We start from the raw sequence: 18,002 nt of genomic DNA, 5'->3' as shown, positions 1-18,002 counted from the left end.
ATGACTCACTATTTGTGTTACGACCGTAATGAAACGCAATCAGAGTGCGCACACCGCCTGTGCGTGAGCTGTGCGCGGGAAAAGACGGGCAAGGGTCGAAAAAATGAACAACTGCACTGACATCAACTTAAAGGAATGAGGGGCAGGATACAAATGATCCACTTTTTGTGTTACGACCATAATGAAACGCAATCAGAGTGCGCACTCCGCCTGTACGTGAGCTGTACGTGGGAAAAGACGGGCAAGGGTCGAAAAAATGAACAATTGCATTGACATCAACTTACAACGAATGAGGGGGCGATTTTTACTTAGCAACTTGATTAAGATTAATAACAGTATTGCATACTTGTTCAGTTCACTGTGCTTAAAAAGGTCTTGTTTCAGACACAAATTATTCATTCGTTGGATTTTTCGCACGCGATCGGGCTCTGCGTAGCATCCAACCTCATTCCCAGGCTGCCCCCTGGGGTCAGGGGACTGGGGGACTGAGATTGCTCTGCATCTGTGCAGAATTCAAGCAGTGCTTCTATCTCCCCCTCTCTCCCTCCCCCCCCTCCCTTCCGCTCTTTCTCTCCCTCTCTTTCTCTTAGGGTAAAGTAGGTTTATTTTTGTTTATAATTATTTGGTCAATATAAACAATAGACCACGAAATACCTAAAAGTGAGTTTATTTCAGACAAATAGAAAGTTTTTTTTCTCCTCTCTCTTAAGTAAAGGAATGCAAAATTTTAGTTCTTTTTAAGGTTAGGGCTCTTTTTCCTTTACAAAAATTAAAACATCAGTTACACAGTGTCCTACCTCGACTCACCCATCCAAAAAAAATAACCCTTACATGCCTGTGATTTTACTGTTTGTAACATCAGTGTCTTGTGTACTGTTTCTTTACTTTTTCTAAGTATTGACCTTTGCTTCAATGTTTCGTGCAACAAATGTTCCTTTTCTTTCCAATCTGACGTTTTTGTCAATGTCTAGTCTACTGTTTCTTCCTTTTACTTTGTTTGTTGCGATTATATTGCGCACTGTTATTTCATTTCTCTGTTTGGTAGTTTTGTTTAGTTGTATCTTGCGCATAGCTCGTTGTCTTGTCTCCGATTAAATATTTCGTTAGAATCTTGCACAATGCTTTTTCTCGTCTCTGTTTGATTTCCAAATTAATATCTACCTCACTGTTTGTTCCACTTTGCATTTGTTTCCTATGATAGAATCTAGCCCCCTGTTTTTTCCTGAACCCTTTAACTCCCATGAGTGACCAAGACAGAATTTCTCCTCACAATATCAACTCAGAACCAAGCAGACAAGTGAGGAGAATAAAGAAGAAAACTCAATCAGGGAACAACGAGTTGATCCAATACCAAATTCTCCAAATTGAAATCGTGAGTGTTTTATGGCGGACGGTAGGGAGAATTACCAAAGAGATCTTGGGATTTTAAGGGTTAATTCTAACTAATTGTCACTTCCGTATCCTACGAACTGTTTGCACTCTTCTGGTTGGCGCAATGTTGTCTTCCTAATTCCATCTTAATATTCCGCTCACCGTTTCTCTTCATCTCTATTTGTCAATACTTTTTTTTAAGTATCTTACACTCTGTTTGTTCTCTTACCCATTTAAGTCTTAGATTACTATGTAGCGCCCAGTTCTCATCACTGTTAGATTTTTGCGGTAGTTCTCAACCATTTTTCTCTTCTTAGTCTGATTTTTACGAAGTTATCTCCTTTCGTTTATTCGATTGTGTCCTAAGTATCCCGGCACTTTTTGTTCCCTCTTCTGATAGTTTGTTACGTTATCATCTCCTGCACCTGCGAACAGTCTTAATCACTCATTAATGTTCACGGGTGCATGCAACGAGAGAATTGAAAACAGGATCACAGTGATTTAAATCAAAGATTAATTTTGAGTTTTGACGACACTTTACTAGCTTTCTCAAATTTTTCTACATTACGCTAATTTCTTGCGTTCAGTTTTCCCATCCCAAATTATTGTAGTTCCCTATCGATAGTATACTTCATAGATCAAACGGCTAAATTGCAGGTTTCATCGTCGTTCGCTTTCGATTAAGCCCTGGCTACAAAAGTACGCGAAATCTACTACTTGACTTAAAAAAGAAATTAAAAATGTCTTTGCAAAGTAATACCAGTGTCCAATGAAAGACAACGTACAGGAAGGAGAATCTTTTTGTACGATCAGTAGTCACTCTGTTTCTTCTCCGCCTCTTTGGTGTCCTCTCTGAGTTCTTCTTTCCTAAAACAAACATTATACATTTGTCACTATGTCAACTTTAAAGTAAACGGAACAGATAAAACAGTAAACGGAACATCGTCATAGCGTCTGGCATCGTATCGACCTTGAGGAATAATTTCTGAGTATATTGCATACAAAGAAACGCTAATTCAAAGCAAATTTTAGAAAGCCTTTCGTGCAAATATTTTGGCTTCGAGCACTGGATAAAATCAACTTTTTCTTCTTGGCATTTTGTGGATGAAAGACAAAGACAAAGACAATTACGACAACTAAATGAACTGAACAAGTTAAGTGTGCTAATCGGTTTATCGTAGAAAATTGCCCATTATAATCAGCCTTACCCTTTTTCATAAAATCAAATGTCACGTTATCCCCCATCAGCACAAACGGAGCCCATTGGAAAGGTTTGGGGTAACCATTGCTTCTCATCCATTGGACAGCCTGATGAAGAGATTCACTGGCACTTTCTCCACGAACAAGGTGTTTATAGAAATGTTTCATGAGCTTCGCTGTTGCTTTGTCTTCTAAAGCCCACGATGCTACCAACACTGAACGTGCACCGGATGCTAAGAATGCTCGAGCGATTCCAATAACTCCTTCCTTTTTAACCAATCCGCGCCCACTATGACAACAGCTGAGTACTACCAGTTTAGCTCGCACTTGAACTCCTTCGATGTCGGACATTGTCAGGAGGTAGTCTTCCTCTTGTGGAGTGCTGTTAGTAGTACATTGAGGAGAGAGGAAAATCTCTCCTCTTTCGGCATTTCCAACTGAGGCAAGATGTATCAGACTCACTGAAGGTATTGCTTGAAGAACCGCCTGCTTTGTTGCGCGACTTCCTAGCAAAGGCTGAACGCCCAGCAGTTGAGCAACCATCTCTGCTTCCTTACTTGCAAAGAAAATTGGAGTCACGTTAATGAGACGTCCATCGTAATGCACTTTGCCAACCGTAGGATCACCCACAACCAGTGCACCAGTTTGACTGTGATAGTCTTCTGGACATTCTTGGATGAGCCGGAGAGTCGTCAGTGAAGGGACGATACGTATTCTGTACCTCTCGGATAAATACTTTCCGGCTGGTTCATCACGCAAGGCAGCAAATGGGACTCGGTACGAAAAGCGATCCGGTACAATGATGATTTCGGGTTCTGTAAGTAAATCTGCCACTGGTGCGACGATCCATTCGTAGCACAAATAATGACTTCCTCTGGTATCTTTGGCTTCGTTACCTCGCAAATTTGCTTGGCTCTCTTCATGAAGAGATATCGTAACTTTGTCATCCGGCAATCGATCTTCGCAGTTCGCTGCGGGTAAAACATCAAAGCAGGCGGTGCACTTTTCGAAAATGCCTTCCACATCACAAACCTTCAGAGCAACGTGGTCATACGGCGATCGATCTTCGCAGTTCGCTGCGGGTAAAACACCAAAGCAGGCAGCGCTCTTTTTGAAAATTCCTTCCACATCGCAAACTTGCTCAGCAATGAGAGTCTCTACTTTCACTTCGTCTGTTTTTCGAAAGAAAATGTCTCCATTTGCTTTCAATACCCAGAGAAGAACGTTCCGATCTGTATACGAAATGTACAAAAAAACACAGTTACTTTCTCTTTTCACGATGTTTTCAATCCCAAACCATGATCGTGGATCAGCTGAGATGTGGCTTTCAGTGGAGTACTTGCCTGCCATGAATTCTGCGAGGACTCTTGCTCGTCCCAGCTCCTCAACGTAGAGAGCATTTTTGAATTTTCCAGTACCGCAAAGGAAGTTAGTGAGTAACATATAGGGAAACGTACCGTGATTCTCTGACAGAGATATTTGAAATCCGCTGTTTCCTTTCAGAAGAGTTCTGATTTGTTCATATTTTTCAATACAACGAAGCAGATAATCCTTTGCCTCCGAAGCTTCTGATTGCGATATCTTTAACACTGTAAAGCTGAGAAGGCTTTGAAACTCAATCATTTTGTGTCCAATTTGGCTGCTGATGGAACAAGCTTTCTGTAAATAATCTGCTGCTTTGCCACATTCACCAAACGATAGGGATAGATGTCCAAGGTTTAGGTTAATTTGTGCTTCGAACTCTCGATTGCCACGTTCTCTCCTGATTGTAAGCGCCCTCTCACAGTATTCTTTTGCCTTCTGACTGTCATTTACATTAGCAAAGACAGCTGCCAAACCTACAGTGGCCATGGCTCTTAATTCTCCGTCACCAATTGTAAGACTGACGCCGACTGATTTGTCCAAATGTTCTTTAGCTTGCAAATTTTTATGAAGCTTACGGTAAACATTTCCAAGATTAAAGTATGCTAAACCTTCTCCTCTTCTGGCGCCAATTTCTATTGCAATGGCAAGCGCTTTCTCGTGATATTCTCTAGCCTTTTCATGTTCGCCGAGGGAGTGAAACACATTTCCGAGGTTCCCGTATGATGTTCCTTCTCCTTTTCTGTCGCCAATTTCTATCGCGATGGTAAGTGCTTTCTCGTGTTGTTCTTTAGCCTTGTGGTATTCGCCCAGGGAATGAAACACACTTCCGAGGTTCCCATATCTTGTTCCTTCTCCATTTCTGTCGCCAATTTCTACCGCGATGGCAAGTGCCTCCTCGTGATATTCTTTAGCCTTTTGATATTCGCCCAGGGAATGAAACACACTTCCGAGGTTCGTGTATGTTGTTCCTTCTCCATATCTGTTGCCAATTTCTATCGCGATGGCAAGTGCCCTCTCGTGATGTTCTTTAGCCTTGCGATATTCGCCCAGGGAATGAAACACACTTCCGAGGTTCCCGCATGTTGTTCCTTCTCCACTTCTGTCGCCAATTTCTATCGCGATGGCAAGTGCTTTCTCGTAATATTCCTTAGCCTTCTGATACTCACTGAGGCTTGAACAGACATTTCCAAGTCTTACATGAGCCATTGCTTCTTGTCTTTTTTGACCAATTGTTTTCATGATGGTGAGTGCGCCTTGAAAGAGTTGCTTTGCCCCAACAAACCGGCTTTGTGCTTCATATTTATCTCCCAGTATTATGGTTAGTCTCCCAGCATGGTGGAACGTGTCAAGAAGTGTGGTGACATATCTTTCCGCATCAGTGTAACCAGAGATGGGGCGGTACGCATTGAATAGTACATCGGAGATACCAAAGTGACCACCAGAGTCAAGGTTTTGAAGTAGAATTATACATTCATTACATAACGCAGTCGCTTGTAGGCCACGATCAGTGTTCAGAAGAAATATGACGACATTTAAACCTATCTGGACTGAATTAAGGATTTCTGCAGCGTCACTCATAACGGCTCTCTCCTGTTTTTCGTCGTAAGAAAGAATAAACAAAAAAAGGAAGCTTAAAAAAAGTAACACTGACAAATTTTCCAGTCTGTAAACTGTGTTTAGGGAATTTGTGATTGTCTTCCTTTTCAAAAATGTTTGAGCGCAATATTCCTTTTTCATTCTATTTTTTTTAAACCAGTCACAAGTGTATCATCTGGGTTCAAATTAAAATAATCGTAGAGCAGATTTGGGTAAAGCTATCAAAAAAATTTCACCAGTAAAACAGTAGTTCATTTACCAATCGTGTTATGTTTGCATTCTGGTGAAAGGGTTTACACGTGACGCGTGATTGAGGCTAAAATTAAAATGTGAAGCGTGAATTTCACAGAAAGGCGAGCGTGATTCGTGAATTTATGAACCAATGTGAGGCGTGATTTTCCCCCTGAAATATACGTGACCCGTCAATTTCCTCTTTCATTTCGTGAAAAAATCAAGATTTCCCAGTAACCTTGTACACAAAAAAAGAGATTTGAAGTTTTCCCTTTTCTACAGGTGACGCGGGAGTTTTTTCAAAAAATTCGCGCGTGAAACACGATCAGGATCCCCACTTTGCAACCCTTCACAAACCAGGGACAAACTCAGCTCTAATTTTCATTGTCATTTGATTCAGAATCGAGGCAAATCAATATATCTTGAATCGATCCGGAGATAGCCATCTATGTGACGTACATCTACTTTCGTTGCGTGGTGGACAAGTTTGATGAACATAAAGTGGTAGTAAAATTAAAGTTCTGAGACAAAGCAAAACCAAGGATAAAAACTGTTTCGGGTCAGTCCCGAACCACTTTTTCAAACTTACATCTAACTTTTATTTTACAACTACTTATACTGAGACAAGCTTGGAAATCTAACGTCATAATTTAACAAGAAAATTACATATTGACTTGTCAACCTTCAGTATCAGAACGAATTTCGATAAATTCAATCATACGACAGGATCAGCATCAAAATTGTAATGCATATGCGACCGCCTTTGTTGGTGAAAGCTATCTATTTTGTAAAACGGGAAAGACTGTTTCTAAATTTATTTTTTTATTACGAACCTTTTACACAAAAAGTTTGTCTTGTTTGATATTCTAGTCGTATGACTAATGAAACCAAAAGTAAGAAACTGAAATAAGAGTTTCTCTGCAAAACAAAGATAAATGCAAATAGCCTTGAATTAATTTAAAATCTAGCAATACTGTGCGATTTGAATATACTCTGCGATACAACCGACACTGAAAAATGTTAAGCTACTTAGGAAGGCCAAGGAAACAACATTAGACGAGCTGGGTCAAACGGAAATTTTATGACAAGAATAATTTCTGCTCATATGATGAACATTTTCCTGAAAAAATTTCAATTTCGAATGGCCTTGTTTTACCCAGTTTTTACAATGAAAACACTTTCTAAATCTGAAAAGTTGTTTTGCCGAAGATAACTTGACTGACCCCACGCCTGAAACGCTATGTGTACAACGTGTTAACATTTGTAAACTTCTCATAGCGTTTTTGGGCACAGATTGGGCATGTCTATTTGATTCAATTCACACAAGTGATTTGATTGTTATCCAACTGATGGATAGGTATGAATGAAACGAATTTGACTCAACACGGCAGAAATACCGATGTTAATGCGTCAGAGATTTTTCTCCAAGGGATACGAAGAAAATTTTGAAAAAAGAAGGGAATTTATGAAGAACGACGTCCTTCTATAGCAATTCAAATTGAGTCAGAATATTAATCAATATAATAATGGTCTATGCATGTAAAAGCAGACTTGATTACCAAGGCGTCGAAATATGAATTTGGCAATTGATGAGAAGTCGCATCAACACATCAGCACATGAATTAACAATTAAATATCGCACTTACCTCGACTCAAACTCTGAACGCTTTTTCTTTTTGGTTGAAGCAGCCAAATTGAGAGTTTCGTTTAGAATCAGCGGCATGTGTCTATTCTAAGGTTATAAGCACGTGGTGAATCTCAGCCCACCCCTGAGAGGTCCGAGATTTAATATAATGGACTATTAAGACAATTCGGGAGAGGTTTGCGGGGAATCTGGCACTAATTGTCAATACCAGACCCCGGTCAGACCTCTCGGTGGCTTGTGTTCCTGAAGGTCGCATAGTTCGTACGAGCGAAGATGCGCTCGTGACCAAATGTCAATAGTGAGGTCTCGCACGCTAGTGGAACCTCCGTCGCAGCCGTTGTTCGCTCTCGTCACGCAATGGGAGGAAAGAGAGAACGTTGCGTGACGAGACCAAATAATGGCGGCGAAGGAGACTACATTGAGTGTTGCTCCAATGCTGTTTATTTTTGCATACAATTATTCAGACAAAAGCAACAATAGACCGCAAAAGACCTGTGCCTGAGTTTATTTCGGATGAATTGAAAGGTTTTCTGGTTTTTTTTTGCCCTCCATTGAACGACATTTTTGTTGGAATCTTTTGAAAAGTAATAACTTTTTTCTTGTACTAAAATGCAAACGTCAGTTACTTAGTGGCCCATCTTAACCCACCATCAAAAAAGAAAAAAACTCTTGCATGCGTTGCATGCCTATGTTGACATGTTGCGTGGCCAAGAGAACCGGAATAATCTCGTTTTACCGCGTCGTTTTTCGTAACGCTTAATGCGATTAGCGATCTGGTAGCCTGCAGGATTACCGTCATTAGAGCTGCAGCGGCAAGTAGCTTGTAAAGATTCTAAAAAGTGAAAAATGTGGCGCATGTAAATATAAATATAAGCCTGCAAGAAATACTACAAAGAACTTTACTTGAAAATATGTAAGATCACGTGGAATAGCATCTAAGCATGTTTAAAGAGTTCTCGTATCTATCAATTCCACAAAAAGAGGTCTTCATATTCTTTTCCTATGCATGTGCACATGTTGGCTGGCTTCTGACGGAAGCAAAAAGGCCACCTTCTGGCCGGCCATTATTACTTATAATTTTCTCGAATAAGTCAGACGAGAGTTCATCGCACCTGGCTGCTATGGTCGTGATACCAGCTAAGTCGAGCACCTTCCCGTAACTATGGTTTGGGCATATGCTCCTCACTGCGTGCCTTTGGAGTCTTTCATTTTGATCAGAGTGGTAGCCAGGGATACTGACCCGAATAATCTGAAATAGATTGATGAATCTGGAGCTGCTTTTTGTCTGTCTAGAGGGAAATGGGAAGGCTCCCACTTCTGACGCTATATCTCCGCGTGAAAGAAAACTGCTCTAATGGCATATAGCCGCGTATCTCGTTGAAATGGAATTCTATGGTAAACCGAATGCAAAAGCCTTAAAAATTCCTAAGAGATCAAGAAGTGTGCACCTTTACCAGCCGGGCTGTTCACAAGAAATTCTATTTTCCTCAGTAACTGGTGTCCTACGAGCCACTTCGTTCTAAAGTCGATCACATTTTCAGGAAAGTACTGAGGATTATGCGGAGAAATGTGCTGGTGTAGTAAAATATGTCCAGTGGATCACAGTGGTTTATACAGATTCTCCAAATCTTTTTCAAACTCACATCGTGCACCAACACAAGCGTGCCTGGGAATTTAATTTAATTTAATTTAACATAATTTATATAGCGCTAACTCCACTAATTGACCAAAGCGCTTTACAATTCATAATATTAAAATAATTAAAAAGATCCCACTGGTAATAAAATATGAATAAATTAAAAACCTATTTGCAGACTTATTTACAAAAATATCACAGTTAATCCTATTCCAAATTATTAAAAAGTTAAACATTATATGCTTTTTTAAAAAGATCGGTCTTTAAGTGTTTCTTGAATAAATTAATTGTATCTAAACTTCTAAGATCTAATGGCAGCTCATTCCAGAGTTTAGGTGCAGCAACGGAAAAGGCCCTGTCTCCGTATGTTTTAAGTCTTGACTTCGGAACTGCCAGAAATTTTTGATCAGTAGAGCGTAGCGTACGTGAACATATACGATAACTAAGTAATTCCGTGATATATAATGGTGCCATACCATTTAGGGCCTTATAAACTAACAATAAAACTTTAAAAAGAATCCGAAAGTGAAAAGGTAACTGGGAATTGATTAACAAGGGTCATTTTATTGTCATTTCGATGCAAGACAAGAATTCAAGTTCGCTCGTAAGGATCATTATGGGGACCCGCTAAAGTTGAAAAGATGCGACCATTGCCATGATAAGAACATAAAGGTCTATGGAAAGGACATCACCGTAAAAGTCGTAAAATCCCAGCTTTTAGTTCCACCTTTAACCCGATTCCGTTAAGGAAAATTTTTTAAACATGATTTTTTGTGTGTGGGCGTGTGTGCGTTTTTTGTCTCTCCATTTTTCTTCGTCGTTATTTAAATACAACATTAAAATCATAAAGACGGGTAGGTTCTATTTTGCATCTTCTGCTGTGAAATGACGATAATTTGTAAAGATTTCGCATATCCGCATATGGAGATCTATCTATTATCCTTATTTGAATCGCTAGATTTGTACAAATCCCTTAGAATAACTTTCGTGCAGGCGTCCAAAGTGAAGACATTTCTATTTAAAAAATGTAATGAAGTTGAGAACGCTTGAGTTACGAAATTTAATGCCTTTTAAGTGATCTTTGCCTATTGTGACCACGCCAAAATCGCGAAATTAAGTTTCAATAAGGTACATTTGCTTTTCTTGTTACTTGTCTCTTGGATAACATTAACTTCTAATTCAAAATGTCCTCACTGTATCACATACATAGAATATCTTCACACAGAGTTATTTATTGATATTATCGTTACTCTGATAAAGCGGGAAATTACTTGAGGATTTAATAAGTGCTTTCGAAAATTACTCTAAGCAGCTTTCATATTCGGACGATTAAAAGAACCGGCACAATCGCCTAAAAACAATAACGTCTGAAATGGTACTGCCTGTTGTCCACTAAGTTATCGGCGAAATAAAGAACATTTGTATTCTAATGAGACGTCCATGCGGCTGAGGCGCCCAAACCTCGGGGGAACGGCTCGACTTGGTTGTGAAGGTGTGTCGAGGAGAGAAATCACCGGAGTTGAGACGACATACATTATTATTCCCTGAAGCTGGAGAGGAAAATGATCAGGCCTGCGAAAATCCCGCTTCTTTTCTTATTAGTAACTTTTAATTTATTGGCCGGTTACGGTGAGAGTCGTTTAAACTCTGGATTTCCTATGAGCGAGCCGACTGAAGGAACGAAAGGAAAAGTTACAGTTCAGGAAGGTGTGCGCGTGATATTTCATTTTATTGTTAACGCGGTAGTAGTTTAAAAATCCAGTTATGAATACAATAATTTGCTGAAGTACATTCGCGATTGTCAGAAATAGTTAAAGTTCTTACCGGATCCGATTGGATTTTCTTCCAAAATTGATATCAACATTGTACCGCGTAATGTTTAACGACTCCAGCTTTCAAGACAGATTGCTAGGTGTAGTTTAAAATGGGTACCAAAAGAGATCGAAATTGCATCATTAGAGCAAGGCTAACAGTACTGATGTAACCTATTTACCAGAAGAAAAAAAATTAGTTTCATTCTCTGGTCGTTCATTTTTAACTGACTAACTTGCCATATTCGTTTTACTCTAAAAGATGTGTTGAGTCGACAACCTACTGATGGCGTCGTTTACTCTAAGAAAACAAAAACCATCTGTGGCTTAGTGGATCAAGAAAAACAAATTGGACAAGGTAATTTATAACTGCCAATTTTCTACCCCAGCTGGCACATTTCTTGCCCGGAAAAAATGGTCTGGGAGTTTCACTGATACAAATGTCTAACTCCCATATAATTTTGTCTAATTAAAGCAGTCTTTTAATTTCAAGTTTCAAGCCATCAAACGGCGGGTTTAAAAAACTTTGAGCTTTGAAGCAAAACAAGCGAAATGTTATGGTAGATGAGAGATCAGTGTTAAATGTGTGATATGTGTTGCCTTTGGAGGAAATAGATTCAGCCGGTTTACCTTTACCATGCGATGAACCTCAGGAAATGGCTTAATGATTGTATAACGTAGCATACAGCCTGGAACTAAAAATCAAATTGATCTCAGACTTTTCACATCTTTGTTAACGATAAGATAGTTGTATTTGAAGATCCGACGTTTATCTCTATGGCAGATGTTGGAAAGGCGGCAAGCATATTTCTCACCATCAAAAAGTCTCCCAACATGAGTGAAAAAATAACACGAACAAATAAATATGGCTCTCCGTGATTCGGGGGTTGTGTAGTTTGGTGAATCAGATTATTTTCTTTCTCTGAAAGAGAGTTAATGTAACTGCAAAGAAATACACATATATTTATTTTTATTTGTGTTCACCTACCAGAGGACACTGTTTAAGACGCAGATGAAATTTAAGGCAAATGTAGAAAAAATTTGATAGGTGCCGCTTGAGGAAAGGTGACTGTGTAATGATAGTTTAAAGTTTTATTACCATGGGTCGAGCTGAGAAAAGATGACCATGAAATCGACCGGAGCTAAAAAAAACCTAAAGCGACTTAACTTGCGCAAAATAAGTAAATCTTTCGGAGCACAGAGAAGTACGAGCTTTTTTGCGGGGTTTACGTCCCATCGTTTCTGATAATTGCAGGAATGGGAACCGTGGGGCCAAGTCGGCCAAGTCAGCTCTTGTCTAGGTGGCAGATCTCACTCACCAAAATGCAGGAAATGCAGTAAAAGTTGCGATGTGTTCATAAAAAAAAGAATTTTACCACAGAGGTCTCGGAAACTGGGACAAACATTTTCGCATATGAAAACTCCACACATACTGAGATAAAGCTGTAATTCGCACCACGTTCCCTAAGACCACTGACCGAAAATCTTCTACGAGAATAGTAACTGGGCAGATATCTTTGCTAATTAACAAACTGAAATTTCTCAAAGGAAAGGCAAACGAATTTCGTCCCACTAAAACCCCCATTCTCCTTTTTTGATTTCATATTAGAAGGTTTTGAATCATACAGCGTATAACAGAAAGAAAGGTAGCCCCGACAAAACAATGACCTTCACAGCCAGGCTTTTTCAATTGAAATCGTCCAATTTTCGAAGCTAAAATGCTCACCATGAAACATATGTAAAACGTTAAAAACTTATACAAAATTTATTTTCAGGAATAGACTTGCAGCCAGTTTACAGAAATGTCAAGACTTGTCAGATTACCTCACTGAAAACAGGAAACAAAATTGATCAACGCACTGGAGTGGTAAACTTAAACTGTTCTTTTCGCTTGCAAACTAAAGCGCTTTGTTTTCTGCCCTGTTTTGCAGCGATTTATTCGAATGAAGTCAGGCCGTTCGAATATTTGCTTGTTTTTGTTCCTAGAGCTTGAACTTTTAACCAGCCAGGCTAGTATGGATATAATTCGTTTTATAAAATTCTCATTTCTGAAATCGAGGGGTCGTTTGTCGTGGGAAACAAAGCCTGTAGTGTATGCTAAATTCCTTGCCAAAAATTGACTAGATTTTAATAAAATGCATTAAATTGCGAAGTTCTTCAATATCTAGGTTTTGTATCAAAAATCACCCGAGTCTCGTTAAAAAGTTGTACTTTGATCATATAATACCGTTATGTTTGTTCACATGATAACTTGTCACTGTTTTTTAGTCTTGTAAGCTTCCTCAAATGTGCATCGCCGACGAAAGTTCAGTTAAAGAGCTAGCACTGTTGAAGGGCCAAATAGAGCTAACAAGTGCCCATGGCTGCCAATGTATCGACCCTCGATCTCGCTGCTATAAACAGAGAAACATACAGGTGTACCACTGGGGAACTAAATATGAGAAGACTGTTGATGTCGGTCGCTGTGTCGGCTCTTGTCACCAAAAAGGTAGAATAGACGGCACAGCCACTTTAAATATTTAGCACAGAGGTTTCCATGGCAATGAAATGAAAGATGACTAATGTACATCAATACTGCGGATAACGCATTTTTCTCTTGTTCCAGGAAAGAAATCTTGTCAACCGATGACCAGTAAAGTTGTTAATGTCAAAGGTCCAAACGGTAAATGTTATAAGATTTTAATATTGTTCGCTGTCGATCTTGTGATGATAGCGCTATCGTAATTACCATGGTCGTCACTGTCACCATCGTCATTTTCAATTAAGTCTCGAAAATAATCCGGGGTTGCTTTGGTTTTGCTTTACTTCGCTCTGTGATTGGTCCAGAAAACTCGCGCCGCTCTCTTAACCAATCAGATGCAGAACTAAAACCAATCATGACTTGGTCGCCCGCGTTTTCCCGCGCTTCTAGCAGTTTGCTTGGTTTTAGTTTGAGTTCTCAATGGTTCCTTAGGTTATGAGGGCATTTTTGTTTCTTCTGATTTGTCTTTTTGAAAACTTTAGTTTTAGTTTTACGACACTCAGCCGACTAATTTTTTCAGGTGTTCTAACAATGAGCTAGAGGAGAGACGTGCAGGCTAGGCCGTTTAACTATGGCCATGGTGACATACTTTCTGAAAATCGTAAATACCTATTGGACGGTTCGACTCCTGTTGATAGCACTCTGAGTTCTTTTTTTCCGAGTATACCTGTGTCATTCACTGAATGACACCATTTTCACCTAAATAACCAGGCTTCAAAATGAACCATCCTCATTTACATCATTATCACGCAAGAGCATCACCTACCGACGTTTATATCCTAGCAGTATACAGAACGTTTGTCACCGTGGACCATGTTAAACGGCTTAGCCTGCCACGAGTCTTCTATAGCTCAGTGGTAAAACATCCGAAGTAATAATCGGAAAATGGTCGTAGGTTCGACTCCTGTCGGGAGCACCTCAAGTCTTTACCTCCGAGTATTCCTTTGTCATTCAATAAATAAAATCATCTTCACATGGAATAAATATCACCAAAATGCGCATGTTGTTTAGGTAAATCAATAAAATGTAAAAGTTCATCGTTATCAGTTTCAGCCACTAAATCTTCATCCTTTCTTTTCATCGCTGAATGTTATTATTTCTGCAGGTGCGCACTGCGCTGAAAAAGTTTTAGAGTGTGGCTGCGCGAGAAGTTGTTACCGCATGTCATTTCATCAGTTGTACAAGACAACCATATATGACGGAGATGCTGGTTTAAACAAAACCCTGGAAGTGGTAAATATATGGCACTTATCCGGGTTAATTGGTAGTTTTTTTTTTGGTTGAGTGCATGTGTTTATCCTATAACGTTAAAGCCATAACCGGTTCAACACCCCTTCCTCTCCCTTCCCCTCTCCCCCTCCCCCCCCCCCCCCATCCAGAAAAGGGTCAATTGAGGTCCTAAGCAAGCCTGTCCATAAAGGAACAAATCCGTTAATTCTACGAACCAAATTATCCTAACCTGCCCCACAGCTGCGTCAAATATGCCTCGTGGCCGAAATTCCAGTTTGCGTTGAAGTGGAGCCAAAAATGCCCGAAAAGTCCTGGGGCCCGTTTCTCGAAGGTCCCGGTAATTTAAGGGGCCCATAAAACTGTTCTGTTTTCATTTAAGATGGGGGGTTCTAAGGTTTTGAGAATGATACAATTAAACTGGCAGCTAAAGCAACAAAATGGACTGTTTAGGGTTTCAGAGCCTGCTTCTCTATTCTTTAACTTTTGAAGTTAAAATATGACTTCGAGCCCCTTACGTTACCGCCGGGACCTTCGAGAAACAGACTCCAGGTCACCAACATCCATTGCCCACTAAAACTTTCTACCGGATGAACTGAGAGTTATAGGAGCAGATATACACAAGAGACATACGCACCACGTAGTTTTGCATCCCATAATGAGCATTCGGGTGGAACAAGCAATACTAAATTAACTGACCAATCATCTATCACCTTGAAGCAAACTCATGGGACTTGAAATATTGATAACTTTAAAAACGAACTATAAAACGGTTTATTTCTCTATAGGTCATTGATATCGGCCGATGTGTTGGACAATGTCCTAAGAAGAAGAAGGCGCGCTGTCTTCACTGGTAAGGATTTGAAGCATTTTCCCATTTTTTTTAAATAAAAATGTATCAGTGGATATCAAAAACGTACGCACACGGCAAAATTCTTTACTTGGACTTTAAAACCTTATATACCTGAACACGGTCGACAAAACTCTATCTATCAGCTTATTTATTACCTTTCAGGGTTGATAATCCTTTATGGAGCCCAGGCTCTGCTGTTCCGTTTAAAGTGTGTCTGTTGTCGTCCCCAGCTGGACAGAATAAAGCAGAATGTCGCCCCAGGTCCTTTGAGGATAGAGCCTTGTACACTAGCAACGGTGTCTCTAACACTGTTAAGGTCATAAAACGCTGTAAATGCTATTAACACTTGCGTAACCATAGAAACAGTAAAATCCACTTACAACAGTCCTTCAGGTTGAATCCGAAAACCTCTTATGGATTTTGGTTCTGATAAGATTACAGGCAGGAGTATCAAGCCGATTGATCCGGGGCCTTTTTACACAACCCCTTCCCCCCCCTTCCCCCTCCCTTTACTAGGTAACTTTTGTCGAAACCTGGGTTTACTCGCGTGGTAGGGTTGAGATTTCTCAATTTTTTTTTAATGTAAATACTGGCTGGAGCTAACTCAGTTTGGCACTTTCAATCAAATGATTAGGTTTGTTCCTTTTTTTAATTTTTTTTTCATGCTTTATGACTTTCCACCTTGCCGTCAGTCTCGACTCTTTCGTAACCTTTCAAGTGAGGAGCTGAGAGCTATTCTCAGATCGAAACATTTGCAAATACAGACGGGTAACTTGATTTTTCATTTAGTGAACCTTGACTGCAAATTAACCTGGGCTTGTGTAAGGAAACTCTAAACCCTGTGTACAGTCCTCATTCGTAGGGAACTACTCTTGGGTTATTTTTTGGTTCCTAAGATCGCGTGGACAACCCATCAGATATCTTTTAATCAACCCTCTGCGAAAACATCCCAGAAACGCGCTTGGTGTGTTAAAAATTATTTCCAGGAGACCAGATTCCATCAACTAAAAAAAAGATTTAGGAAGGCAGATATCCCTAGATTAATCCTCTTTGTTTGTATAAGAAATATAGGTTCTCATCCTCATGATCTTCTCAACAAAGAGAGGAAGCTTTATATTACTTTTTCAGCAACTTCCATCAAATTCAGACCATTCAGATGACAAAATTCGTAGCCTACTAATGATCTAATCCAAGGGCCCTTGTAAGTGGGTTTTATTCTTTGGTCAGAGCCATCAAAGTTCTTTAATTTCTCACTATAGTTGCACTCGACCATATTACACATGAGTTGATGACAATGTTGAAGCGCAAAATGATCATGAGAATGTACTTCGGTGATATTCTCCCACACAGAAGTGTTCGTAAATCCTAAAACCGCTAAAGCAGATATCTCTCAGCTGCAGGAAAGACGGAAAAATTAAAAATCACAGGTTTTTTTTCGTTGAGTACTTTATTTCTGTGAGATAGCAGATAAAGACTTGACATAATCGGTTAATAAATCGAACATATGAATTATGAATATGATTAGCACGCAAGGAGATTTATGAGCACTTCATGTATGATGCACGCACATACACTTGCACTCATTTTAAAGACGTTTATAGCTTCACCTGCAATAAAAGCATTTAAAAATGCAACGTGGTCAATTACAATCTCTAAGATTTATTTGGGTATTACAGTATTTTACAGCCTCGTTAGAGAAAAGCTTCTAAGTTTGCGGCGTGGTGACTTTAATGACTGAATTGATGAGAAACACTCAGTATCATGCAACATAATAAGAAGGACAATCTTTGTAACGGGAAACAAAAGAATACATTTTGATGAAAAGGCAGTGGGGTCTTTTAAAATATTGGAAGATTTATCTTAAGCCGAGTTAACTTCATTTTGCCATCAAATTTTCTCAAAATGGCCACAAGCAAACATCATTGCAGTTTTAACAGTTTCCAGAATGTCCATGATTGATTTTTACAATGCATTAGTAGGTTACTTCAATCTTATCCAACAACATATCATTTCGCCAAGCGCGATCCTAATTAAACAATCACGAGACTTAATACTTCGCCGGACCAATTTAATGCGGTGTAAGCGGAAGTCGTTCGAGAGATGGGGAGGAGGAGAGCCACCCTGCCCCTCCCTGCTCCGTTTAATATTGATACTCTCTTGACTAAGATTCCCCCTCTTCCCCCTCAGAAAAACTATATTAGGAAAGAAACACAATTCTGTACAATGCAGCACTCTACTTTCTTAGTTGTTTATCCATAAATTCCCAAGATCCAGTTAGGAATTCTCCTTACTTACCACCAAACCTTCTAAATCACACTTGATAATTTGGTCTTATTCCAGAGTAACGCCCTCTAACTGATAAACTTGTCGTTCTCACAACTTTTTTACAAGACAGCCGATTGGAGTTTCAAGGAGAAGTTGCATTTTAATCACTTCTGGGAGTTAAAATGAGTAAAAGTGTTAGCATCGAAGGAGTTCATCTGGTGATAGCTCTAATATTTCACGCTGTATAATACCTTCAGTTTTTTCTCAATTTAAACTTTCCA

The 18,002-nt window shown here is 39.5% G+C and overlaps 2 protein-coding genes and 1 pseudogene across 2 annotated transcripts; 1 reads left to right on the top strand and 2 right to left on the bottom strand.

Moving 5' to 3' along the window:
• Window positions 1-846: 846 nt before the first annotated feature.
• On the bottom strand, window positions 847-4,094 carry LOC131799640 (tetratricopeptide repeat protein 28-like; annotated as a pseudogene).
• On the bottom strand, window positions 4,071-5,514 carry LOC136282436 (G-protein-signaling modulator 2-like). The gene is made up of 2 exons (XM_066170093.1): window positions 4,263-5,514; window positions 4,071-4,081 (listed from the first exon to the last, which is right to left on the bottom strand). The coding sequence occupies exons 1-2, from the start codon at window positions 5,512-5,514 to the stop codon at window positions 4,071-4,073; spliced, it is 1,263 nt and encodes a 420-aa protein (XP_066026190.1).
• Window positions 5,515-10,484: 4,970 nt separating this feature from the next.
• On the top strand, window positions 10,485-15,799 carry LOC131799647 (uncharacterized). The gene is made up of 8 exons (XM_059117349.2): window positions 10,485-10,536; window positions 11,118-11,213; window positions 12,631-12,722; window positions 13,124-13,343; window positions 13,461-13,517; window positions 14,482-14,609; window positions 15,392-15,456; window positions 15,619-15,799. Exons 1-8 carry the CDS (start codon window positions 10,485-10,487, stop codon window positions 15,797-15,799), a joined length of 891 nt encoding a protein of 296 aa, XP_058973332.2.
• Window positions 15,800-18,002: the final 2,203 nt, after the last annotated feature.

Source organism: Pocillopora verrucosa, chromosome 7 (genome assembly GCF_036669915.1).
Source record: "Pocillopora verrucosa isolate sample1 chromosome 7, ASM3666991v2, whole genome shotgun sequence".
NCBI classification, from domain to species: domain Eukaryota; kingdom Metazoa; phylum Cnidaria; class Anthozoa; order Scleractinia; family Pocilloporidae; genus Pocillopora; species Pocillopora verrucosa.
This window is presented reverse-complemented; position numbering and strand designations above follow the sequence as displayed.

Coding starts and splice junctions, on each gene's coding strand:
- LOC136282436 (XM_066170093.1), bottom strand. CDS start 5,514: ATGAGTGACGCTGCAGAAATCCTTAATTCAGTCCAGATAGGTTTAAAT.
- LOC131799647 (XM_059117349.2), top strand. CDS start 10,485: ATGCGGCTGAGGCGCCCAAACCTCGGGGGAACGGCTCGACTTGGTTGT. Junction 14,610..15,391: donor TAAACAAAACCCTGGAAGTG/GTAAATATATGG, acceptor ATTTCTCTATAG/GTCATTGATATCGGCCGATG. Junction 15,457..15,618: donor AAGGCGCGCTGTCTTCACTG/GTAAGGATTTGA, acceptor ATTACCTTTCAG/GGTTGATAATCCTTTATGGA.